This window comes from Pogonomyrmex barbatus, unplaced genomic scaffold (genome assembly GCF_055798465.1).
Source record: "Pogonomyrmex barbatus isolate J1 unplaced genomic scaffold, ASM5579846v1 scaffold7, whole genome shotgun sequence".
Lineage (NCBI taxonomy): Eukaryota > Metazoa > Arthropoda > Insecta > Hymenoptera > Formicidae > Pogonomyrmex > Pogonomyrmex barbatus.
The window spans coordinates 8,776,335-8,801,967 of NW_028297171.1; the positions used below are offsets into that span (position 1 = coordinate 8,776,335).

Sequence of the window (25,633 nt, forward strand, 5' to 3'; positions counted from 1 at the left end):
ATTCGAAGACAAAGCTTGGATGACTCGGATTGTGACCCAGGACAACTGTGAAAGGTTCTCGGAAAAAATCGGATGACTCGATATCGTCGGGTCGTCGTGTCACGTGGATGTAACGACGGTCAAGAGCGAGCGATGCATCCGGATGAAGTCTTCATCGGCCGTAAACACGTTGAATAGGGTCGGTGGGACTTTCGTCCGTTTGCAGAACTCGCCAAACGACTGTCAGAGAAAGGAATTCCAACTCGATGCGATTTGAAAGAGATTGACATCTCCAATTTTTAATGGCCGAAGAATCATTTTCAATGGAAAATTACAAGAGAATGAAGCAAATTTCGAAACTACTGCAAAATAAAAATGTATACAAAAAATGCCTGCAAGACAAACAATGAGTAAAAACAAAGTTGATTTAAAGCGGAAAGATAACAACGAGAATATAGTCTTTATCGCGAATTTTTAATTTTCCTTATTAGCTTAATTATATAATACCATATTTTTATATATTTATGCAAACATGCTTTTAAACAGAAATCAACTTAAACTCTCTTATGTCCAATATTAACTTTAGTCTCGATTTAATTTATTTTCTATCTTTTTTAGTTATAAAAGAATTAGAAAAAGATAAAGAATAAATTAAACTGAAGTAAAAGTTAACTGAAGTAAAAGTTATAGTCTGTATTTTACGCTCGTTGTATTTAAAGTGAAATAAATATACTAATACTTGACAAAAGCAAGATAGAAAGTTTCGTACAACTTGGCGCAGGGTATTGATCATGTAACTTTTTCTCTAAGACAGAAACGTGAAAATTTTTTCCATTATCTTTAATAGTAAAAATTATCCTGTTTCTGGATCTCTATTTTGTAACTCTTAATGAATATCGTTATTGTTATATTGTCATTACGTAGCTCTCCTATCATATATTATCTGCACAATGATAAGCTGTTAAGGGATACAGAACTAAGTACTGATAGGTGTAACTTTTCCTTAGGATGAAAACGTAAAAAGTGAAAATTTTTACTATTAAAGATAATAAAAAAAAATATTCACTTTTCACATTTCCGTTTTAAAGAAATAGTTACATGATCGGTACTCAAATTTAATTTACATTAGTAAAAATACGGAACACAAATGCGTGTTTGAATAGGTTCGAAAAGTTTAGTGTCTAGCTTACACTCTTTAGCATTTTCCTACACTTAAAGCGAGATGAACATATTTGTGAAAAAGAGAAAAAAAGAGAAAGAAGAGCAGAAAAGGCGAACAAAGAGTAAGAGAATAGTATGAAAAAGAAAAAGAAGAAAAATAAAAATTGTGACCAATCGTGATCTCACACGAGATGAGATCGACATTGAAGCAACGAATGCAACAAAGCTACGTGGTAGCGTGGCATTTATTTATCCTATACTTGATAAGTAACAAGGAATCATTTGTGAGCATCAAGTGAAACGCACTTATTCTTCTCTGGTATGTATATATATTCATCAGGTGACCAACGACTTACGATAAAAACACACATACAAACACATACATATATAAAGGATATAACGATATAAACACGATACAAAAGGATAATATTCAAACCCATCTTCGCCAATCGACAGTTCGTAACGGCATTTCGATTGATTTGACACGTGTTCTAAACGAAAATTTGCTGCTACCTTTCGCATTTATTTTTTATTTTCAGAATTCTAACGATAAGTGCAGTGCTTCTGATACTCATGCAAAAATTTAAAATGCAGAACTGCATGACAGAGATTCAAGTGAAACGTAAGCTTGAAAAATTGAAGGAAGAAGCCATAATATCATGGTTAAAGAGTTTGAAGATAGACAAGGAAAAACTTGAAAAAGCGGTAGACAGGGTAATAGAAGAAACTTTTTTCAGAAATGGTGTCACAGATAAATCAGACGAAAAAGATTTGCATAAATTTTCTCCTCAATCTATTATTTATAAAGCAATAGCTCTCTGCGATATTCCTGAAACTTCAACAGAACCCAAGATTATGTCTGAAAGCTCCAAAAATCCAGAAGCTCCAGAAGCTTTTCAAAAAAGCCAAACGTATATCTATCAAAATGACAAGACTATATGTGAAGTCTGCAATAAATCTGAGCTTTTTAAAGTTGAAAAAAAAAGTCAAATAACCCAAACAGTATCCGAAGTCACCAGCTCCAACAAACCTGAGACTTCTGAAATTCCAAAAGAATGCCAAATAACTGTACCTGAAGTTATGAATTTTAACAACTCTGAGGCTTTTGAAATTTCAGACAAAAAATTTAAGGAAGAATCTGAATCCAGTAGCGTAATTTCAGATGCCAGTTCTTACTATATAGATAGTGATACCGAGTATAATGACAGCGATATTGAGATCGAAGAGGAGGATGGACCAGAAAAAGCTAAAAGTGAAGGTCCTAGAAAATTAAATGACATTATTGTTTGGATAAGAAAGAAACCCGTTATCAATAGTGTAAGTTTCCTTTTTAAACCATATCCTTGAAGACATAATTAAATCAATAAATTACAATAAATATAAAAAAATAAAAGTTTAAGTTAGTTTTAAGATTTTAATATCTTATATGTAAAAGTAGAATTAAATATTTATTTGATTTTCTAAAATTTTAAATTTTTGAAATATAAATTTAGATTTTAAATTCGTTAAATTAAATAGATTTTAAACCAGTCTCTCTTACAAAATCAAATTATGAAAATTTTTGTCAATTATTTCTGCATTTATCATTTAGTAAAGTTTTTATATAAACTGTAGCAAATTTAAGATATTTCAATCAATAATAATTTATATTATTTTTTCTCCATATTCTTATTTTTATTTTGACAAATTTAATTTTTCCTTTCCCAAGATAAATTTAATTAATTTTTTTAAACAAACATTACAAGCTGAGATATAAAATCGATATTAATTGAAATCTTGAATATTTAATAGACGCTATTTATGCATTTTCAATTGCGTAAAGTCTGGCCACCCTTACATAGCGTAGACCTCATAGCCAAACCTTTGGTATTAGCAACATATCGTATGGCACCCTCTTTGCCGTTCAAGTTCTTTGAGACGTTTGCAGAAATTATTGAGGACATCTTGGAACGACCAGTTGTTTTGTTGCACGAAACCAAAGATAACCGACCTATCCCTAGCGATCTCGTTGAAATAGGTACGCTTAGACAAAACATTTTTTTAAGCTAGAATATAAATAAAAACAATGAGTTTCATAAAGTCATTTAAAACTCAATAAGATATCATTTATCTTCAAAATGTTTCCTTAATATATTCACTTCTGCAATTAGATTTGAAAAATTTTAGCCACAGACCACATTATATTTTAATCATTATTCAATACGCATATCGTGATTATTCATATACAAAATACATTAAAAGAACCAACTAGTTTAAATAATAATTCTATTTCTATTTTAAATTCTATATTCTTTTAGAATCTGTATACATATATATGTACACACATTTATTTTAAATAATTCTGAGTTACATATCTGATATCAGTCTCTCACGAAAAATCAGTGTATTATATATGTAGATATTAAATATCTTTAAATATCTGTACAAATTTCGTAATGTTTGATTACGATTCACGATAACGTTTTGCCTCAAAGTATATAAAAAGTTTACCGTTGTTTAACAATGAAGAAAAAATGCAGTATATCATCCTGTTAAAAAAAATAAAATAAAATATTAAGATAAAAATTATATCTTTTAATTTATTTTTGCAGCTATTATGCCAGCGTCTGAAAACTGGAACATCGGTAAGCTTTTACCCGTAACTTTTGAGTTCCAGCATGCTCTAAACATGCCCAAGTGTACCAACATGTACGCCGACGTAGTTGTTTTAAAACACTCGTCGCCTCGTATTAGCCTCGGACGCGTAAGCAAATTAATAATTAATAATTTTTCTTGTTTTTATCTGTTCTATAATTAATTCATTAATGAATTATATATTATTAATTCAGATTTTATTAGAAACGATGATTATAAGATATAATAAGTTCTTTTAGGATTTGATCATGAGATACTGATAAAATCTTTATTAATTGCAGTCAATGTCGAGTTTGCAAGAATGTAAAGTGAGTATTGCGAAGAAAAACTACAGGCACAATTCTGTTGCCGGATTGTTCTGGAATTATTTAATTTCAACAGGCAGAACTCCCCAATTTTTTGCAACTATACTCGGTCAGTATTTTCTCTATCTGACTTTTGTTATGTATCAATATTTTAAAATTAATACATAAATCTAACAAAAAGTGTAGAAATTTTGTGTGCGTGTGTGTGTAAAATTCCTACGCCTCTTGTTAATTATGTATCAATATTGACGAAATGACTATAATAAATAATAAAAGTAAAAAATAATAGTAAAAGAAATATTATTAAGCAGATGTATTAAATAGCTATAGCTATATATATTATCTGTTGGCCAAGCCAATATAATTTTGGATATTGACGAAATTTATTTATATTATTTTATTTGTTCCAATTACCTCGCAGATGCTAACAATGGAAGAGATGTAATATCAATGGTCATCGACGGGATAGCAGACGCAGGAATAGTAGAAGCACCAGTGCTCGCATGTAATCGTTACAATCTAATCGGTGCAGAAGAGCTTGAGATTTTCGCCAGCATAGGACCTTTACCACCTTATCGTATAATGATACACCCAAGAGCAGGTATAATTATCTTCAAACTGCATTAGAATAAATATTTTTGAAGGATAATATCTATGATAGAAAAACATCGAAGGATTTCGCTTTCATGGTTAATAAAAAAATAATATAATGATTTATGAAAAAGAATATTTTTAAAAATTGATATGAAAATTTGAAAAATTGGAATTATAAAATAAACATATGCGTAATGAAATAAAAATAAAAGATTCTTAAAATCAAGCATGTCAGGAAAAGCAAAAAGATAATTATGTGCATATGTAATCTCCAATTCTTCTTCATTCCATTTTTTTTTTAAACATACTTTTTCATCTTATTTAGCGGAAGAGTACGGCAACATGCTTACCGATGGCCTACTAGAGAACGAATCTAAATGGCACAAAAGACTGAACTGTTTGGGCATCTTAGGTTTTGCCAAGAATTCTGCTGACAACTACAAACCGATTGATGAGACACCTGTGGTCACTGAAATATTTTATTCATCTGAATATTAAATTGTTTTATATTATTTATATTTTATCTTTTTTTATTATTTTATATACAACACACACATACATATGTGTACGTTCTCTCTTTTTTCTTCATTATAACAATTTTTATTAAATCTAAATAGATACAATAAATACATAAAATGTGCAAAATTATTCTTGATTTATACGATCAATTAAAAAATTCTGTCTTTCCTACCTCTTCTCCCATCTCTCTCTCTCTCTCTCTCTCTCTCTCTCTCTCTCTCTCTCTCTCTCTCTCTCTCTCTCTCTCACGCTCACACGTGCGCGCGCTCGCTGAATTTCATTTTTTCACGATGACATATATTTTATTTCAAATCATAATTAATATATATATATATATAGCGCATAAAGTATTATTAAAATTTTGTTTGTAAAGTGTATAATGTAAAGTGTATAATGTACTGTTTAGAGTGTAAATAATAACAATTCGGCAAGACTTGTGCACTCGGTTTCCTCTTTTCTCTATATTTTTCAAAGTTAAAACTTTAAATCGCTTCGTTATTTAAAATTCTTAGAAATCTTATTAGATTTAATAAATTTAACGGATATAAAATCTTTAAACTTTTCATAACTCAGAAAAACATTGGCATTTCATTATTTTTAAATTGTCGAGTTAGATTTTTAAAACTTAAAAATTTTTTCTTAAAGTTATATTTTTTCCCAAGATAAAACTAATATCAAATAATATTCGAAATGATTTAAAATTTTCGTCATACTTGTTCAAAATAATTCAAAGATATTTTTTCTATAAAATGTTCTCTTCATTTTTCTGGCTATAAATAATATAATAATTATAATTTATAAAAGATCAAAGAAGAATTGATATCAAAATTTGAAAAATTGATAAATATCAGATAAAGATAAGCAATATAATATGTGATTAAAAAGCCCTCTTAAATTATAAGATAATATCGGAAAGTATGAAACAATGAAATAATTACGAATTCTGCTTTTAATTTTTCTCCGTTTCATTTCTTTTTGTTAACATATTTTTCATATCTTATTTAGGGGATTATAAGACATGTTTTCGTGTTAAATTTCAATTTACGTTCAAATCACTATGTTGTGAGGATGATTTCATGAAAAATCACAAGAAATGAGGCGGAAGCATTCCATCGGCAGGACGTATGGTACCAATTATCAGAGCGTTCTTTAGAAATTCTTCTAACCGTACCAGAGGACCACCGCCACCGTCCGCAACATTACGCATACGCGGATAATATTTTTCTATTAATAATATCAATAATTTGTGGAACTGCTTTTGATACATAGTCCATAACACATTACCAGCTACCTCAAGCATGTCCAATATCAAAGTTGCACATAAATCACAAATGTCAGCTCGTGGTTCTAAAAATTAAAAATACATATTTCTTTTCTATGTAATATTTAACTTATAATTTTATGTATTTCATTATATTTAATTCTATATACCAATATTCAAAACAGCTGCCAACCATCTCCAAGCATGCTGAAGACCATGAGGATGAGTCTTGGTAACACCTTTCCGCTGTTTTGTAACAGTAATCGATGCATATAGCCTTATTAAACCTGACATCCTTTTCAAAAACTTATCCTGTTTTTCAACAGTACCGTCTTCGGAGTATTTACAACCGAGGGATTTGTAATAATCCTCGTTGGACTGTCCTTCTTGCTGTGGTAAAAACATTGGCACGATAAACGGGCATGCCTCGTGAAGATGTGCCAAAAATAATTCGCCAAAGTCTGGATGTTCGTTCCAGAGGGCTACAACGATCATCGCCACAGGGAATGCCATTTCCGGCTTGCTGGATACTAACGTCTCGCCTTGACTCTAAAGATTCATAAAATATTGATTAAAAATTTATTTAAAAATAATAAAATTTTAACCTGATAATAAAATAATTTACAATTTGAATTAACTTTCATAATAATTGCAAAATATCTTGTAGTTAAGTTTTCCATACGCACAACTATCTTTTTCGCCAGATGATTTTTGCAGAAAATCACTCCTTGTGGATGTTGTATAACGTTAGGAGGCAATTTTCCAATCAAAAGATTCTGTAGCCTATCATATTTATCTCTTAAGTGTTGTTCGCTTACGCCGGAAATAGCATTTACAGGAATGTTAATTGCCTTTTGACACTCGAAGCGAAATTTCTTTGTACTAGGCGATTGTAAAAACTCTTTACAAGTTTCTCTATAAAACTGCAAGAATTGTTGGCTCCTGACGTAAATCTGTAATGACTCCTTGTCAACATATTCGAAGGAATCTATAAATTTATAATATCACAAATACATCAAATACATCAATTAATTATCCTTTTAGATAGAAATATTTAAAAAAATATAAGATCAAAATATATTAGATTTAACTGACTTATTTTTCTAATTATAAATGTAAATACAGATTAGAGAATAAAATATTGCAAATATATGTAATAAATTTAAATATGTATAATAAATTTAAGCATTTTAAAACATTTATAAAATATATTCTATATACTAAATTTTAGAAATCTTAATGCACCATTTTTGCGCGTGGAATCTTTAACTTCTTCTTCTGGCTTAGGATCAGATACAGGCGATGTATTAACCAATGTGACTGCTGCTTCTTGATTTGTTGTTATATCGGAGTTTTGATCTCCTTTCTTTTCCACATTGCTCTCATCTGATTGTTGAGGAGGAATTATATTACTAATTGGAACACTATTTGGCTCTTCAACTGGCTGTACCTCATTTGCAGCTTGCACTTTACGAACCAATTCTGCTTCATATTGAGTATTTATTTTTTCTATAATTTGCAACAAAATATATAAATAAAATTATTAATATATATCTATATTAGTAATATTGATAAGTAAATTTCTATAAAACATTTCGCAAACCTGTTTCCGAACGAAATACATTCAATATATCATCAAAATGGCAAACCACAGTCTCAATAATGTTTACATCTGTGGCTACTAATTCTCCATTCTGTAAAAAAGACATCAAAAAACTATTATTTGTCAGTTATAATCAACTGCAAAATGAAAAAAAATCTTTAAAGATTTCTGATCATCTCTTTTTAGTTAATAAGCAATTCATGAATTTTTAATTTTTAAATTTTTCATAATTAATTTTTTTCGATAATTACAACAATTTTTTTATCGATAGCTTCAATTTGTAGTATCAAATCTCTTATCCTTGCGGTATGTGTCGCAATGACCATGCTGAATGTTTCTGGATCTTTGCAGGACTTAGATAGTGTTTCGAGATCATGATATTTGGCCATGAACTGGCTTCGATGGAATAATACAGATTTCAACAGTTCTTCCTTTTCTTTCATTCGTCTTCGGTATTCCTCCACTTCTCGTTCAAGCTTTTCTTTCTGCTCTTGAACACGTTGCATTTGCAATTGTTGCTCGTGACGCCTCTTGATCTCATCCTGTTCTGCAATTCGTTCCTGTTCGGCTAGAAATTCGGCCAACTTTTCTTCAGTCCGACGTTCGCGTTCGCGTGCCATCAATGAACGGGAGTTTGCCATTTGCTCTTGAATAACACGACCATTGTCGTTCATATGCTGAATACGACGCTTCATCTCTTTCTGCAATACATTTAGAGATATAATAATAGAAAATAACCAATCAATAGCTGTCCTTTAAATTATATATTTATCATTATTTTTAATAGGGTTTCATTAGAATTATACATTCATCTCAAATTATTTGCTTGTTCAAAATCTACTTTAATTATTTAAAATCTCTCTTAATAACTCTTAATAGCTAGATAATTTTCAAAAAATTCAAATTATTATCTAGATAAACTTTACATTTTCATATAATTCAAGTGGACAATAAAAATATATATGCCAAGTTGCATATTCAGTATTAATACATTTATTGTAGAGTATATTATTGATATAAACATATTTACTTAATAATATTAAATCTTGTTTATAAAACTTTTCTGGTCATAAATGTATATGTAATTTCATAATAATCAAATTACCATGACTTCTTCTTTTCTTTGCAGCTCTTTCTCCAGAAGAATCTTCTTGATCGAGAACAAAATACCATTTGTACTGGATACCATGTTAGATTTAGGACTAGTAACAGCTTTCTGTGGACTTTTAATGTTACAGGAATTTTTTTCGTTCTCGATATTATCCATTTTATCAGAATCATCTTCATACATTGCCGATTGGGGTCCAATTGTGACACGATCAATCTTTGTAATCGCTGATATGCGTGATGCTTTTTGCAAGGCCGAGACCTTAAGGCAGGCAAAATCCGATGTGATATCCATGTTATTTGTCTATAAAAAACAACAGTCAAACACTTAGATCTAAATTTTTTAACTTTTTTTCAAAGAAATAAAATTATAAACTTGTCATTAAATAATACTTCTGGCAAACAAATTAAGTGGCAGAAATGCAAACAGCATGCAACAGAAGCTAATGGTACAGAGAAAAATGTGAACAGTAAAGTTTAAACAATAAATAAATTGACCAATCATAATTTTAAAATTCGAATCTTATATTTTCAATAATCTTTAATTGATCAATTTACTTACTATTAAGATCATAGGCCATATAATGGTAAGACTATGTTCATATCTCACTTTTATAAAAAAAATATACTTTTTAAATGTGCATTAGTATGTAATTTATATATCATAGAATTTTAAAAAAGGATAAACATATTTATTAATAAAAATTAATAAATATAAATCTGAATCTTATACTACTACTTATATTTCTCTATATGCTACAGATTTTGTACCGCTATTAATTTCCAACGAAATTCATTTTAATGAAATCTTTTTTCTAAACTTTTTGCAAAACGGAGTTTTTTACGTTAAAAACGACAAAAATTAGTTGATTAAATCATGACAAATAGGCTGTTAAAAATTTGCTCCGACTTCAACACACATTTTTGTTTACCTTAACAATCCGGCCAGAACAGAGTATGCCTCGCGTATTCTCTCGATTCATCGTATCGGTTTCTGGTTTCCTTTTCGTCCAGTTAAATGACATGATTTGTTTCGCGAAATTTCGCGGAGAAGTGCATAAAAACACAAATCTAACCTGTTCTATACCAGAAATATATTTACACACGTCCTCCTGCGAAGAATGTCAACGAAGCGGGTTATCCACCCAAGATTATCGTTCTGTCATGTTATTTGATTAAATACGTTAGCTTATTCATAAGAATTTATTTCACCGTAATCAACAACACCACGTTGATCGACAAACTAACCTTCTCTTTAGATTTTGATGACACCTTTTCTCTAACTAGAGAGAAGCCTAAGAGCGGCCATCTCGGCCTTTTTCGTAGTACCGTCGAAACCCCTGTACAATAGTGTCACCAAGTTCCATTTTAGCATACTGAAGTTAAGTAGACACTTCCATTTTCCGACTGCCGATAAAAACCAATTCTGATGTGTTACTTCCACAATTCGTGGATCTATTTATGTCGCATATTTTTTTTGTTCTAGAATAAGATATTGATGAACATTAACATTAGTATATATTTATTAACATAATCATATTCATATGTAGATATAACATACATATACAACAAAAATAATAATAAATATTTAATTATGATAAATATTTTTTCATTTTTATAAAATTTCTCATACTTAGATTTTTGCATATAATTTTTGCATGTTATATGATTATTCTTATAATTTATCGTCGTTTAATATTTAAATCTTTTATAACTCGTAGATAATATTTATAATATTTACATTATAGAACATGTATATTTATTTCAAAAAATCAAAGAAGCAAATACAAAAAAACTAAGAAACAAATCAGACAGATGAAATGAAATTTAAGTAAATTTTGTGTATCAAAAATAAATATATAATATATATAGTAAAATAGTATATAGTAAAAATATATAGTAAAAAAAGTATCTTGGAATTTTCTAATCTACTGAAGAATATTTTTAATATACACAATATTAGTAATATAATTTATTATTAAATTTATTTATCGCTGAATATAAATTTTTATGAACGACGATTTATTATTATAACTTAAATTAGAAGAGTTAATCGAAGGAAAAAAGAATTGTGAAGAAATAAAACTTGTCTCATATCAAATCCTTTAAAATTTCCCCGCTTTATTAAAGAATATTAAATAAGAATTATGTGAATTGTGTTTAATATTTTTTAATATTTTCAAGATATTTAAAATGCATCTGCTTTGAACGCTATGAGCATTATTCTATATCTTTCTTATTCATTACATCGAAGAGAGAACAATGCTTACAGCACGTGAGCAAATGCATTCCGAATGAAATAGCAAATGTACAGATCATTTAAAAGTTACTTAAAATGTAACATTTATATTATTTAAAGTTCCGTTGTCGAAAGATGTTATAACGTGGAAATTAAATTTTGTTGCTAATATTGTTGACTACTTCGTCATAGCCAGGCTAATGTTCCAACCTTGAGTTGTATTTAGGCGCCGCGGCTGATATGTCATGTGTTTACGAGCGCGCCACGTGCTATTCATTCATTCACCGGCATTCGTACGGGCGAGTAGCGAAACACGCTGCTCCGCATTATCTCGCATTTCTTCAAACATTACTCTATCTTATGAATGCGATAATAAATGCTCATCAAAGTGCCGGTATGTGATTAAGGATATACATATAAGCATAAATAATAAATCGAAATAACGACTCTATTACGAGGTTTATATACAACTTACATATATACGTACTTCGCGACTTATTTCTTCAAAATTTACAATTTTTTGTTAACATTTACTCTTCTAAAGGGTACGGCCTTGACGTGGCAGAGAGGCTCAGTATTCCGAGGGGTTCCGTTGGATTCTCCAATGAAATTCCAAAGACGAAGAAGCTAATAGTAGCCATTGCGCTGTTATTAATTACATTAATATTCAATATGTCAACATGTTATAAATATGTTTTCTCAGAAGAATGATGATTTTTAAATCTATAAAATGATTACAATATAAAGTTATCAATTATAAATTTTGAGTAATGCGCATCCAATTTGTGCATCATTAGGGGAATGATATGATTATGTTGATACACATTTTATAAAGAAGATAAAAAATACTTATCGGAAGCGATATATAAAAATGTAAAAGTGTACTCATATTATGTAAACATTAAAATATCTTTATTTTATATATATATATATATATTATATACTGTAAAGTAATTTCCTAAGAATTGATATATTTTTTCAACATGCACATAAATATAAATATACTAATTATTATATACGTACTACATATTATTTAATTTCTTTCGAAATATTTTACATTGAAATAATGATTTTTAATGATCAGTTTAATATACATATTTATAAGTAATAATTTGTACTTTATTTTCAACATTAAAAACTTTTTTAAACTAGAACATTACAAAGCGCGCGCTATTTATTGTTTAACATTATATATTTTTATAAAATGTTTATATTACATACCATATAACTTTATCACTAAAACTTGACACATATTAATATTAACAATTGACAATTATAATCTTAACATAAAATGAGCAAAGCGAAAGAATAATCAACATCCCAGAAAACGTCAACCAAACATCAATTAACAGTCAACAAACATCAAAGTTTTATCCTTTTTATAAATGGAATTTCATATAAAATTAACTCTTAATGATATGTTCACAGCATATTAATTAAATTTTGTACAAAATATAAAAATTTGCAAACATATTAAATACATATATATTGTCAAAAATTATCGAAACGATATATCTATAATAATACTAATAATAATAATAATAATAATTTCACGATAATTACAAACGATTACTTTTAAACTAATAATCTAATTTAAATAACATTGGGCACTTTCAAATTTTTATGAATTTAATTGTAATTTCCACACTATTTTGTAATATGTACATATAGTGATAACTATTTTATTATAACAATTATTTATTGTACACATAAGATATGTAAGATGTCTGTATACCTATCTTTAATAAGTCATAACTAGTCTATCAAACAAATCAGCAAATGTACGATAAATTAATTGTAAAAAGAATAAAGTTAATGGTAAAAAGATAAATTTATTTGTTGATTATGTACTTCCATATTTAATCTATTTATTATATTTTTTAATATTAAATTGTGATATATAAATAATAATAAATGTAAGAAAATTTTAAATATACATGTGCAAGAAAGGAGGAAATTTTTTAATAATATATATTATATTAAAAAATTTCTTCTTTTCTTGTACATATATATTTTAAATTTTCTTACATTTATTATTATTTATATATTACAATTACAATATTATATTATATTATTTTATAATTATTTTATAATTAATATAATATAATTAATATAATAATAATATAAACTACATTTAATATACACACATAATATAATATATTAATTCTTAAAAATTATATAAAATAATTATTATAATTATAACATAAAGCAAAAGTCACCCAGAAAAAGAAAACTAATTCGATTATTATATGAACTATAAATTCTACTATCTACACCAAAGTACTTGTATAAAAAAGTATGTTAATTAATCATCTCACGTTTTTTGAAATTTATATACAAACCATCTTCTACATATGTAAAAAGATGTAGCGCTTTAGCATTTGAAACATTTTTTTCATAAGAAACAAAGTAGTTAGAAAGAATTATAATTAGTGGCACTTTTGTAAGTGTTCGGGCCAGTCTTTGTCCTAAAAATTTAAAATAGCTTATTATAAATAAATGTAAATATTTCTTTCATACACAGAAGACGAAAAGAAGTAATTACAATATATATCTTTTTAAATTATTTTTTATAACTAATCTATACATGCTCGAGGTCCAATACCGAATGCCATATTTTCATAAAACTTATTGTTTTCTATTTCTGTTCTCAACGGGATAAATTCTTGCGGATTGGAAAAATTATTAGAATCATAACCCATTGCACTTACACAGATGTATATCGAAACATTTTCTTCGATTATTAATCCGGTATTTGGCAACTAAAAATAAAATTATGTACATAGAATGTGCTAACTTAATTATTTTAAATTATTCCAAAAGTGAAATGTTTAGTATTCTATTTGATAAATAGAAATTAAAAGTAATTTTATTAAGGTGCCTTTCACGCTGACGCTTGACGCTCATTTTTAGCATCAAACTAGATCATGTGATAAAAAAATGACTATTTACATTTCACTATTTTGTATTAATTTTGATCACGTGATCTAGTTTGACATTGAAAAATGAGCGTCGAGCATCAGTATGAAAAAGCATCTTTTTTATATTGATGCTCGACGCTCATTTTTCTTGTTTTTATCGACTCTTGATGTCGAAAGGTTACTGTTTATGTATAGACAAGTATAAACTACGTTTCCTTATATATTCCTTATGTAATAAATTGCATATGTAGTTTCTATAAATAAGGACGTTAAGAGAAGGCAATACAAGGTCCAAGGTTGCAATTCTTAACTGTCTAGTTAATGAGTGTCTAGTTAATGAGAAGAATAGAAAACATGATATATTATATTTCTCATTTAAGACAATTTGAAACATTTAATATATTCTTCTTTTCTAAAAAAAATGATTAATTGGAATAATTGAGGCGACATTAAAATATATTATCGATTGATCGTAAATATATTAACATACATCTATCTTACATTATAATCCAAGAAGTGATACTTTGTAACAATCAATTCATTGTTATATATAAAATTGTATTAATTACCTTGTAATTTTTCAGAGCTGTTCTATCAACAATAGGTAGTGGAGGATGCAGTCTTAATGCTTCGGTTATAATGCGATCCAAAAAAGTCATTTTATTGATTAAATCTATAGTCAATTCTTTTCCAGATAAATGTGTTTGTATTTCTTCATACACAGTGACTTGGTGCTCCGGATGACGCGCTAATTCATATAAGACAAAAGCTATTGTAGTTGCTGTTGCCTCAAATCCAGCTGCATATAAACTGGATGGTTGTGCTATTAAATTATCACCTTTGAATTCTATAATAGATATATGTATAATAATATTAATGTTAATAAATATAATAATAAATCTTAATATTTATCCTCTCGAGAAAATCGAATTAATACACACATGAGAAATATATAAAATTTTATTATAAAATATATAATATATTTTTATTTATTTCATATATTATATTATATATTACATATTTTAGTTGAAAATTGTTATTGCTTGAATTATTCTATAAATTTGATAATCTTTACCGTAAATAGGATTCTGTTCTCCATTTTTGAGCATTAACATAGAATCAATGAAGTCTTCTCTGTTAAATTCTTTTTTTTGTCTGGCATTCATGGATTCCCAGAAAATATTACGAAAATTATTTTTGGTTTTTATAATGAATGGTCCAAGAAGAAAAGCCCACTCGGGAATGAAGAACAGAATAATAAATATTATTGAACTCTTCAAACCTCTAAAGATTGTTTTACCTGTAAATGTGTAATTAAGATGATTCATATATTTCTATATACATGTATTATATACATAATTATATATTTCATAAAATTTATCATTGTATTATGTATTATGTTAATACATTCTTGCTATCGATAATATTTTGCATGTTTAGCATAAATAATAATCTATTATGTTAATATTTTAAAAATTATGTAATAATAGTATTAGTTATGTAATAATTCATATTACTGTTATAATCCAGCTTTTCTGAAAATAGGCAGAAATAAATATATCTTATTCTACATAACTATATAACTATATAACTCATTCTACAATATATTAAATAGATATCTTATTGTTTTTATAATCTTTTAATGTTTTATGTCATTAATAGATATTCAATATATTTTTTTTATTACAGAATAAAAAATAATCAATTTAATCCTGTAAATAATTACCAAAAATACTTGCAGAAAATTTTTTATTATTTTCTAAAATTAATTGGTAAATTAAACATATAATCTTACCATTTTCCCAAAAAGCATTTTCTCTTTCCTCGAATGAATTTGTATTTATTCCAAAAAACAAAGAAGCTAAAATGTCACTGACATAACGGCTACTGATATCCCTTATCTCACCTTTACTTTGACCAGTTTCGGTTATTTTTAAATTTTCGATAAATTTGATCATGGGTTTTCCACTCTCTATCATCAGTGGTATCATATTCTTCAGTTTTTGTCCAGTTAAAGTAGGAGTCAATTTGCTCTTCAAATATTTCCATCTGGGCTGTTTTATAGATAGGATACTATCCAGGCCTACAAAATCTCTCTCGTTAAGTGAACCAAATCGCCGATTTGGGAATATCTCAAAATCTTTGATCATTGTTTGCTTAATTAAATCAGAGTTTCTCAAAAGCAGCATGGGCTTGTGAAAAATGTAGAAACCAATGTAAGGATCATTCGAATCGGCGCTATTGTAAATCTCCTGCATTACTTGACCCGGCGCCTTTTTAAAAGTAATGCAGTCTTTGAAATTGCCAAATAGCCAATGCGTCGGAGGAGTTTTAACTCCGCGTCTACTCCAGTAAGACAATTTATATTTAGCATAAAGATAAAAAAGACTGACAGATAATATCGTTATATAAATTAAATATTCCATTGCATTAGTATCTGTTAACTTATGTATTTCTTTGATCACTTTGCATCTGCTTCTCCAATCAAGGTTTCTACTACTAACAAACAATTAAAAACTTACAATTAACAAAAACGTAATAAATATAATTTTATCAGTTTATTTTGTAACTATTGAAGATTTTCTGTACTCTGAGAGAGAGAGAGAGAGAGAGAGAGAGAGAGAGAGAGAGAGAGAGAGGGAAAAAGAAATAGAGAAATTATATTTAGTTCTATAATAATTTCTGAGTCTCAGCACAGAAAATTTCAAATAATTATAAAACAAATGCTATTGGCTATGATTTGCCAATGAAATGTGTTACTTGAATTATTTTTACTAAATATCGATTATACAGCGTGAAATCATGTTTAATTAGATATTTGATATCATTAAACAGATATAGATATTATATCACAAAATAATTAATATCTAGAAAATAAGCTTCAATAAACTGAATAAATAAACTGATAAATAAATAAATATTTTATCTTATAAGTAAACTTCAAATAAATCGATAAAATAAATTTTTGTAATGTGATAAAAGAAAATACTTAAATTTTCCTTTATACTTAAATTTTCCAAAGAGAGAATTTTAACAAGTGGAAGAGGGAACATATTCATAGGGAACATAGAGGGAATTATTTAGAAGAAGAAGAATCATGACTGAAAAAATGATTATAAGATGAAAAGTGAGTGAGTTTAAAAGATTATTATAATAAGAATGGGTAGGATAGGTGCCTTTGAAGAATTAACAAAAAATAACGAAGAGAATTCAGAGAAAAGGAATAGAGAAAATATCTATATAATATAGAGAAAATATCTATATAATATGAATTGAAATAATGCAGTAAAATAAAATCGAAAATAAGTTTGTTGAATAGAGTGGATATTTTGAACAAACTGTCCTATTTAATTCCTTAACAATATCTTTGTCCGAAAATAATCAAAACACTAAGCATACGGAGATAACATTTTCTGATAAGATATGTTCTATATTCTACGGATATTTTATGATTACGGATAAAAAGATCACTATCATATTGTATATTATTGTGGAAATAGTTTTTTGATTTTTCTTTGATATATATAAGATATAATTATAATTAAGAAAATAATTATGTGAAAATATTATTTTATTTAAAGTATTTTAAACCAGTCAAATATTGAAATTACATGAAAGAAATAGAAGAAATTTTCTTTATGTCACACAACAATTGCGTATAATCTAAAGTATACATATATAATTACGACATGAATTAATAGAATTTATTTGAGTTTTAGATTTAAAAATATATAATGCCAGAAAATAGCGTCGGGGCAGCGCGCATTTATAGTGTCTAGTATGAATGAAAAATCATATAATAAATAAAAAAGAACTGTATGATTGTGCTGTTTGACCCTTTTCACGTAAGAAGAAAAATCATACCTTGACAATTTGTCAAAATATCCGTGGCAAATGATTTATTAAGTTCGGTCTTAACCATGTCTCTTCGTACATCAATCACTTATCATCAACGACGTGAGAATGAATGGAGGCATCTAATGGCAGATTATTAATTAATTACATCAGCTGTCTGTTATCTTGACTTCCAGCTTCCAGAATTCTTATCTCTTTATTGTTCAATCCCCCTTTATCAAACAATTAACAATTTCGAAATGCAAGAGATTATCTAAAAGACTGGAATTATATGTTTAAAGACATAAATAGAATAAAAATTGGTTACATACAAAGGTTTGTTGTACCCCGGAGGGGCTACAACGATAATATTAGAGATAGTCGGGTTAGTTAAGCCTAAGGAGTTGGGACTCCGAGCAGGATCAAAAGAATGGAAGGAAATCTTCTTGAAATCACTAACACACTTTCTTTATGTTACTTGGTTTATTTAACAATTGCATAATTTCTTGGATTTAGTATTGCTTATTTTATTTCTTTCATACACGGTTAAACGTCGGCGGGTTACTTTGGCGGCCGTCGACCGAATATGTCACCTGAGACGCTGATAGTAGACGCTCGCGTGAACTTCGCTGTGCTCGTGTAATATCTTGCGCAATAATTATAATAACGATTCCGAACGACACGTTATTCTTTACTTTTGACTTTGACTCTTGACTCTTGACTCTTGACTCTGCTGATTCCGTCTTGTGTAACCGATTAGTCTGATCGATTGTGTCGATCGGTTGCGTGATATTGATTAATCAATATTACGCTCGATTATCAAATTTAGGCATTTGCTGATCAGCTTTTTCGCAATGTTCTCGCGATGCGCGATTTCTGCGATCTTTCGAAAGACTGGTCGCAATTTCGGCGGTCACACATTTGTGTCATCTTTCGAAAGACTTTTCGAGATTCATGCGACCTAATTTTGTTGCCATGCGGACTACTTTTGTTATTGGTTATTATTTTATTATTGGTTGTAGACCTGGCTACAACAGGTTTAAAGAATTAGTTAATTAAAATATATCTTTTAACATCATATATAAAACTGTATGATTTCTGTTTACTATATTCATTAAGTTTCTTTAATAATTCAATGTGAAAGAAAGATATATCTATATAATTAAAAAATATTATTTATATAATATATAATTAATTATTATTTAATTTAATTATTATTATATAATAATTAAATTATTTATTAATAATTATTATTAAATTTTTTATTAATAATTATTATTTAATTTAATTATTATTTAATTTAATTATTATTATATAATTAATTATTATTTATATAATATATAATATATAATATATAATTAAAAATATTATTTTAAACAAAGCATATAAATTATTTAATATCAAACTAATTAATGAAATTCATATAATTAGCACAATATCATAATTTTTGTTTTATCGTATTTGTTATTTTATCAATTTATTAAATATATCATATATACATCTGATGTAATTATAATTCTTTATATCGATATTTATCTTCTAAAAGTGCGTATAAACACATAAAAAAAAATATATATATATCTTATTTTAATCTAGAATAACATAACATTTTAAAGATCATTAAAATTGGAGAAAGATTTCCATCTATTTCCTTGTAAGTATAATACGACTTTAGTATTATAATTGTACATAATTGTTCTTCCGCTAAATCGGTAAATTTCTTCTGCGCGATGCATTTCTGCGGATTCATATATTTTAACATCTCGATTGAATAATAATTATTTTCGTGACAGAGATGTGACAGATTACACATTTCTGTCACGAGAGTAATTATTATTCAACGATTTCATCCATTTGATTGACGTGATGATATGATATCATTAATTCTTGTGATTTAAACTCATCGAATAGACATAATGTTATATTTATACTTTCTTGTACATACCACTGAAGATGACTCAAATTTGAGTCGAGACGTTTTATAATAAAAAGTTGTAAGTTTTTATAATAAAAAGTGTTGTGTTGCGCACTGTTTACAGATTACTGATTCTTATTTGCCTTGTTTCTTATTTGCATTGTTATAATATTAAGAATCACTCTTGTTAATGTTAAAATAATTTTTTAATTTTGTATTTTTTAATATATTCCCATCATTTAATATTTTTTTTTTATTTTTTTATTACGAAATTAAAGATTATTTTAATGTAAATTTAATCATGTATGAGAAAATTTTCCAAAATAACATTTTGAAAAATAATAACAAAATTATCTACACATTCTACTTCTATTCACATTCCATTTTGCACTCTCAAAAAAGTGATCAATCACAAACGCTTGTTTTTCGACTCGTAAGAAAAATAATCGAATGCAATTGATCAATTTTCTTACTGCTTACGTTTTTCTATGTTGCAAGGCTCCCATGCACACTTTCCGCAACCGTAACTATAAGACCGTAACTATAAGATAAGTATTATAAAAATTAGCCAATCAGAGCAAAGGGTTCAAAACATTACTTTTTGAACTTTTAGCTCTAATTGGCTAATTTTAAGATATTTATTATAGTTACAGTTATGAAAAATATGTAGGACAGTTAAAGTCCTAAAACCACCGGCACCATCTGTCGGCACCCTGGCTCACCATTAACTCATCAGAGAGTGTCATTTTCATGTCTTCCGCATCATCGGAAATCGTCTGCCGCGCTAATACGTTTTCGATCCGCTGGATGCGCAGCTCATCAGCTGCCGGTGAATCGCAATTGATCGAAGAATAAATGCGGCGTTCTCATGGTTTCATATCACCGTTCTCGATAATCGTGAGTGCTACAAGCAAATCGCCGAGGTAAGGAAACGTCGATCGATGACGTACACGAACGACGGCTTTTCTCCCTGATATGTCGAAGGTGCATCCGTATTTACGGCAGGATTGTCGACGTTACATTTAGTTTCTCAAAGCGATTCTAATCTGCGGCGCCAACGAACATGGCAGCGATGAATAACGAGACGAAGCTTGACGCAAGTATCATCCGCATCTGTCAAACGTCATCGCGCCTTAGTATCTATTTCGAGAGTTTCCTTAAGTACTCGGAATATACAATTTCATATAAATATATCATTATCTAACATGTCATGTTTCAATGTTTGATATTTCTATTATATTTATAACAGATGTATGATGATGTCACGTACGCTGTCGATCCTCAACATGTCGAGGGTGAGATGACAGTAGGCACAAAACAAAGATCAACTTTGGGAGAGCCGGAATTTAACACATTAGATGAGCCCATCAAAGATACAATTGTAAATATCTTGAACTTTTTCTGTTCCGAGAAACTTGATATTTATTATAAATGATGGTATGCAGAATCTGACACTGGGATCTGATGATTTTTTGAACTCATAAAAAGTAAAGTGAATAAGGTATAAGTAAGATATAAACATAATTTCTCATTTATTTATCACTCAAGTTATAAAATTCTATAAGTGATAATTCTCATGTCTAATGTGATAGGTTATAGATGAACATGAAATTAAAATAAAGTTTTAAAATATTCTTCGAGAAATAATAGTTTCGAGTTTGGCAACAAACTCAAGAATTATATCAAAATTGAATAACATAAATTGTCATAAATTGTCATAAATTGTCATTTTTATAACAAATCTGAAAAAAATCATTAGATTTTACTGTTGAGTCCTGCATATTTTTGGTATTTATTATATATGTATATTTTGTATGTATAATACAGTTAAGAGATGTTCGAGCAGTAGGCAAAAAGTTTTTCCATGTTTTATATCCTAAAGAGAAGAAAAGTTTATTGAAAGAATGTGAGTTTATGAATGATCTGTTATTATAAATAAGATAGATCTGGTCATCAATATGTTTATTTTAATATTTTAGGGGATCTATGGGGACCATTAATATTATGTACTTTTATGGCAATGTAAGATATATTTATATAAATATGCAGGAAATATATATCTATATATATATCTATATATATATATATATATATATATATATATATATTTATACATTAATTTATTAATTTATTAATTGCTTCTCTTAGGCTATTACAAGGTTCTGCTGATGCAGCAGACTCGAATGATGGAGGGCCTGAATTTGCAGAAGTATTTGTTGTTGTATGGATTGGATCTATGGTTGTCACATTGAATTCAAAACTATTGGGTGGAAATATGTAAATAAGATATGCATACATAAATTTCGGATTACAAATTTGTTCTAATGAGATAATTATGAAATTGCAATTTAAATAATTTATGCAATATAAAAAATTATTTTAATTTACAGATCTTTCTTTCAAAGTGTTTGCGTCCTAGGATATTGCCTATTACCGACTGCCATTGCATTGATTTTATGCAGAATTATACTGATAGTGCAACAAAGTACTCTTCTATTCGTCCTCAGACTCATTATTAGTTCAACTGGATTTTTATGGGCAACATATGGTGAATACAATATTAATTAATTAAAATAAGTTTTTTTCATGATATATATTTTTCAAGACAAATCAACTAAAATATTGTTATATACAAATTTATATTAATATTTTAGCATCTATGGCATTTCTTGGCGATAGTCAACCTGCAGGAAGAAAAGCATTAGCTGTATATCCAATTTTCTTATTTTATTTCGTCATATCATGGCTGGTTATATCCAGTACATATACATAAAACGCAACATAATAATCAATCTATTACAAGACTGTGCGTTGCTCCGGCCTTCTGTTATAAATTCCAAGAGATAAAAAGAAAACAGAAGGAGATGCAATGTATTTCATATATATTTTCCAAGTCTCGTATTTGGACGTATTCCAATCTCATGTTTTTGTGAATAATACATATTAGGCAAGTATTTATTATCTTTATAGATTATTGTTCAATATGTCAATTATCAGACTTGTAATTATATTTAATCTCACTGAATGCACACGACAGTTACGATGAATTACTGATACAAAAATATTCTTTCTTTCTTTAAAAAACTTAATGATTGATATTTATACAAATTTGATAAATATTTTAGTATGAGTAATGAAAAATTATTTGTAGTTAATTCTAAATTGTTGCATCGGAATATTTCCTATACTTTTATAAATTTTAATGTTTTTTTTTACTAAATCCGATTAATCGTAACATTAAATTTAGACAATGCGGAAGTTTGAAGCATGCTCCCATTTGTATCTTTTTGTACATGTATATTATGTATATAGAGTTATATTTAAAATATGTTATAATAAAACAAAACAGTATAGAATGTAAGAACTCTCTTGTTTATTTCACATATGTGAGAAGTATCTTTGCAGTTTCCGTAGAAGAGTTTTACTATCATAATGTCCAGGATATGCGTTCAATGATTTTTGTATTGCAATGTAACTCGTCTGCAAATCTCCAACCTGCATCGAACAAATTTGTAATTTATAATACTGTTCGGTATGCATTGAAGTGAATCAAAGATAATTACCTCATAAGCTAAGTGTGCGCTATTAAAGTGCGCCTCGTATACATAACTAGCGATATTAGCTGCTGCATGGAAATATGTTCGCGCTGCGGTAATATTCTTGTTGCGCATTTCTAACACGCCGAGATTGTTGTAAGCTAAAGCGTGTCTATTATCGCTTGCGATGGCTAGCCTCAAACACTCTTCGGCCATTATCAGATCACCTAATGTCTGTAATGCATCCATTTTTTATCTTGCATTTTAAAATAAAATTGGCTGTACGTACAATAGCGATATGGGAAATGTTGTACCACACGTCAGCTACATTCTCGTCAGTTGCGAGACTTAATGCTCTTTCGAAGCATGATATCGTATGATCGTATTGCTGAGCATAGAAGCAACAAAGTCCAAGATTGTTGAACAATTCGGCGTTATGTACACCCATTTGTAAGAGGCGTCTAGAACATTTATCGAAATTTACTATTATTTATAAATAAAGCACTGAAAATACAAATGGATTTAATCACAAGATAAGTTCCAAAAAAATGTGTAAAGTACATATATATATGTATGTACTTTACATATTTATATGTTTCAGTTGTATTTTCATTCTTTCAAATATTGTTTGATGTTACATTTAATATGTATACCTATAATAACGTAAGGCTAACTCCGGTTGATCATTGTAAAAGTGATGCATGCCTATACTAGCAATGGCTTCGGTATGAGAAGCGTCCTCCTGCGCGATTATTTTATAATATTTCATGGACATCGTCGTGTTGTTCAAGCCCTCGAATATCCGGCCCATTTCTGTTAGGATCGTAACATCGTTCGCAAAGTACTCAAGGCCCCTCTTACATGTGTCCAATGCGGCTACTGGCTGATCAAGCCTGATGTAGACTCTAATCAGCCGCAAAATTGTTTCAATGTTTCTGTGATCTTTCAACGCCGACTTGAATTGTTGTTCCGCGTCTCTTACTAATCCCAAGGTGTAATAACACTTTCCTAGTTGAACTTTCCACCACCAATCCTTATATTGACAAACCTGCGTCGCCTGAACGGCCAAGTCCAGCGCCTGTGACGCATATAACAATACAATTTAGAATATTGATACAACAACTTTTCGCAATTAACGTTCGTGACTTACGTATCTGGCATCGTGCTCGTGATAATAAATATATTCGAACAATGGTTTTGCTATGCTTTGCTGATTAGCGTATTTAGTTATATTCAATCGTGACAATTGGATAAAGGGTCCACCAGGCTCCGTCAACATCGATGCTGTACCAAGCCTTGAAGAACGAAGAAATCATTTAAATTTTCTCTTAATATCGCACAAGTTACATCATTACCTAACACTGCGTCCTGAACTTGCTGTAATCGGCCTAGCAGTCATCGCTGTTCTCGGTGTTTTCAATGCTTGCTCAATCGACTGGGACATTGCTGCCTGCGTAGCAGGTCGCACTACTCCGGTAACAGGTCTACCTTTAAAGTGTCAACGCAGAATTTTCAGTTTCAGAATGCTTAAACAAAAATTTGTATTGGAATTTTTAGGTGTGTTATGACAAACCGGATTGAGATTTAGGCCGCACTCCTTGACCAGTGTAACTGGTGCCAGGGTTTTTTAAGGAAGTTCCCGGTCTGGGCATCGTCGATATCGCATAATTGTCTAACAGAGTCTCTGCAATTCCTTCCTCTTCGCCCTCGATATCATCCACGTAGACTTGCAACGTTAAGGCACGCATTTTTAAAACCCACACAGCCTGGCAATGAATTCTTGTGTCATGACTGATTCACAAACAATTATTTTCTACGCAAGAAATAAGAAAAAAGAATATATACCTGATCCAATGGATTTTTTCTCAATAAATCCGTACATATTACGGCACACGCTTCGTATTTTTGCCGATTAAATAAACTCAAAGCTGTGAATAATTCCATATTCGACAAAGTATAAATTTCTTTAGAATAAAATACTAGTCCCGTCGCATTGATCCGACTATTACGGACTATATCACTTTA

The 25,633-nt window shown here is 28.8% G+C and overlaps 5 protein-coding genes across 8 annotated transcripts; 2 read left to right on the forward strand and 3 right to left on the reverse strand.

The window, feature by feature from the left end:
* Positions 1 to 653: 653 nt before the first annotated feature.
* LOC105434152 (uncharacterized) lies at positions 654 to 5,321 on the forward strand. Of its 2 annotated transcripts, none has more exons than XM_025220095.2 (7): positions 654 to 1,459; positions 1,680 to 2,457; positions 2,932 to 3,157; positions 3,732 to 3,883; positions 4,056 to 4,188; positions 4,501 to 4,680; positions 4,999 to 5,321. In XM_025220095.2, exons 2-7 carry the CDS (start codon positions 1,714 to 1,716, stop codon positions 5,169 to 5,171), a joined length of 1,608 nt encoding a protein of 535 aa, XP_025075880.2. In that variant the 5' UTR covers positions 654 to 1,459; positions 1,680 to 1,713; the 3' UTR covers positions 5,172 to 5,321. The 2 variants fall into 2 exon arrangements, with proteins under 2 accessions (XP_025075880.2, XP_088939168.1); XM_089083042.1 differs by lacking the exon at positions 654 to 1,459 and adding an exon at positions 1,468 to 1,595.
* An 802-nt stretch (positions 5,322 to 6,123) lies between these two features.
* On the reverse strand, positions 6,124 to 10,462 carry Gle1 (Gle1 RNA export mediator). 2 transcript variants are annotated; one of them, XM_089083039.1, is made up of 8 exons: positions 10,084 to 10,462; positions 9,162 to 9,467; positions 8,308 to 8,757; positions 8,057 to 8,147; positions 7,699 to 7,962; positions 7,140 to 7,441; positions 6,624 to 7,002; positions 6,124 to 6,539 (listed from the first exon to the last, which is right to left on the reverse strand). In XM_089083039.1, the coding sequence occupies exons 1-8, from the start codon at positions 10,186 to 10,188 to the stop codon at positions 6,277 to 6,279; spliced, it is 2,160 nt and encodes a 719-aa protein (XP_088939165.1). In that variant the 5' UTR covers positions 10,189 to 10,462; the 3' UTR covers positions 6,124 to 6,276. The 2 variants fall into 2 exon arrangements, with proteins under 2 accessions (XP_088939165.1, XP_011647918.2); XM_011649616.3 differs by having other exon boundaries at positions 10,096 to 10,461.
* A 2,037-nt stretch (positions 10,463 to 12,499) lies between these two features.
* On the reverse strand, positions 12,500 to 18,729 carry LOC105434047 (cytochrome P450 6k1-like). The gene is made up of 6 exons (XM_089083258.1): positions 18,188 to 18,729; positions 16,119 to 16,406; positions 15,399 to 15,623; positions 14,893 to 15,170; positions 13,984 to 14,164; positions 12,500 to 13,870 (listed from the first exon to the last, which is right to left on the reverse strand). Exons 1-6 carry the CDS (start codon positions 18,243 to 18,245, stop codon positions 13,704 to 13,706), a joined length of 1,197 nt encoding a protein of 398 aa, XP_088939384.1. The 5' UTR covers positions 18,246 to 18,729; the 3' UTR covers positions 12,500 to 13,703.
* Positions 18,730 to 20,831: 2,102 nt separating this feature from the next.
* LOC105434050 (protein YIPF6) lies at positions 20,832 to 23,436 on the forward strand. 2 transcript variants are annotated; one of them, XM_089082964.1, is made up of 7 exons: positions 20,832 to 21,233; positions 21,322 to 21,453; positions 21,900 to 21,978; positions 22,052 to 22,094; positions 22,221 to 22,349; positions 22,463 to 22,620; positions 22,727 to 23,436. In XM_089082964.1, the coding sequence occupies exons 2-7, from the start codon at positions 21,322 to 21,324 to the stop codon at positions 22,843 to 22,845; spliced, it is 660 nt and encodes a 219-aa protein (XP_088939090.1). In that variant the 5' UTR covers positions 20,832 to 21,233; the 3' UTR covers positions 22,846 to 23,436. The 2 variants fall into 2 exon arrangements, with proteins under 2 accessions (XP_088939090.1, XP_025075879.1); XM_025220094.2 differs by having other exon boundaries at positions 20,836 to 21,168.
* On the reverse strand, positions 22,779 to 25,590 carry BBS8 (tetratricopeptide repeat protein 8). The gene is made up of 8 exons (XM_011649621.3): positions 25,454 to 25,590; positions 25,182 to 25,374; positions 24,964 to 25,096; positions 24,759 to 24,903; positions 24,262 to 24,686; positions 23,898 to 24,069; positions 23,636 to 23,842; positions 22,779 to 23,567 (listed from the first exon to the last, which is right to left on the reverse strand). Exons 1-8 carry the CDS (start codon positions 25,550 to 25,552, stop codon positions 23,451 to 23,453), a joined length of 1,491 nt encoding a protein of 496 aa, XP_011647923.2. The 5' UTR covers positions 25,553 to 25,590; the 3' UTR covers positions 22,779 to 23,450.
* Positions 25,591 to 25,633: the final 43 nt, after the last annotated feature.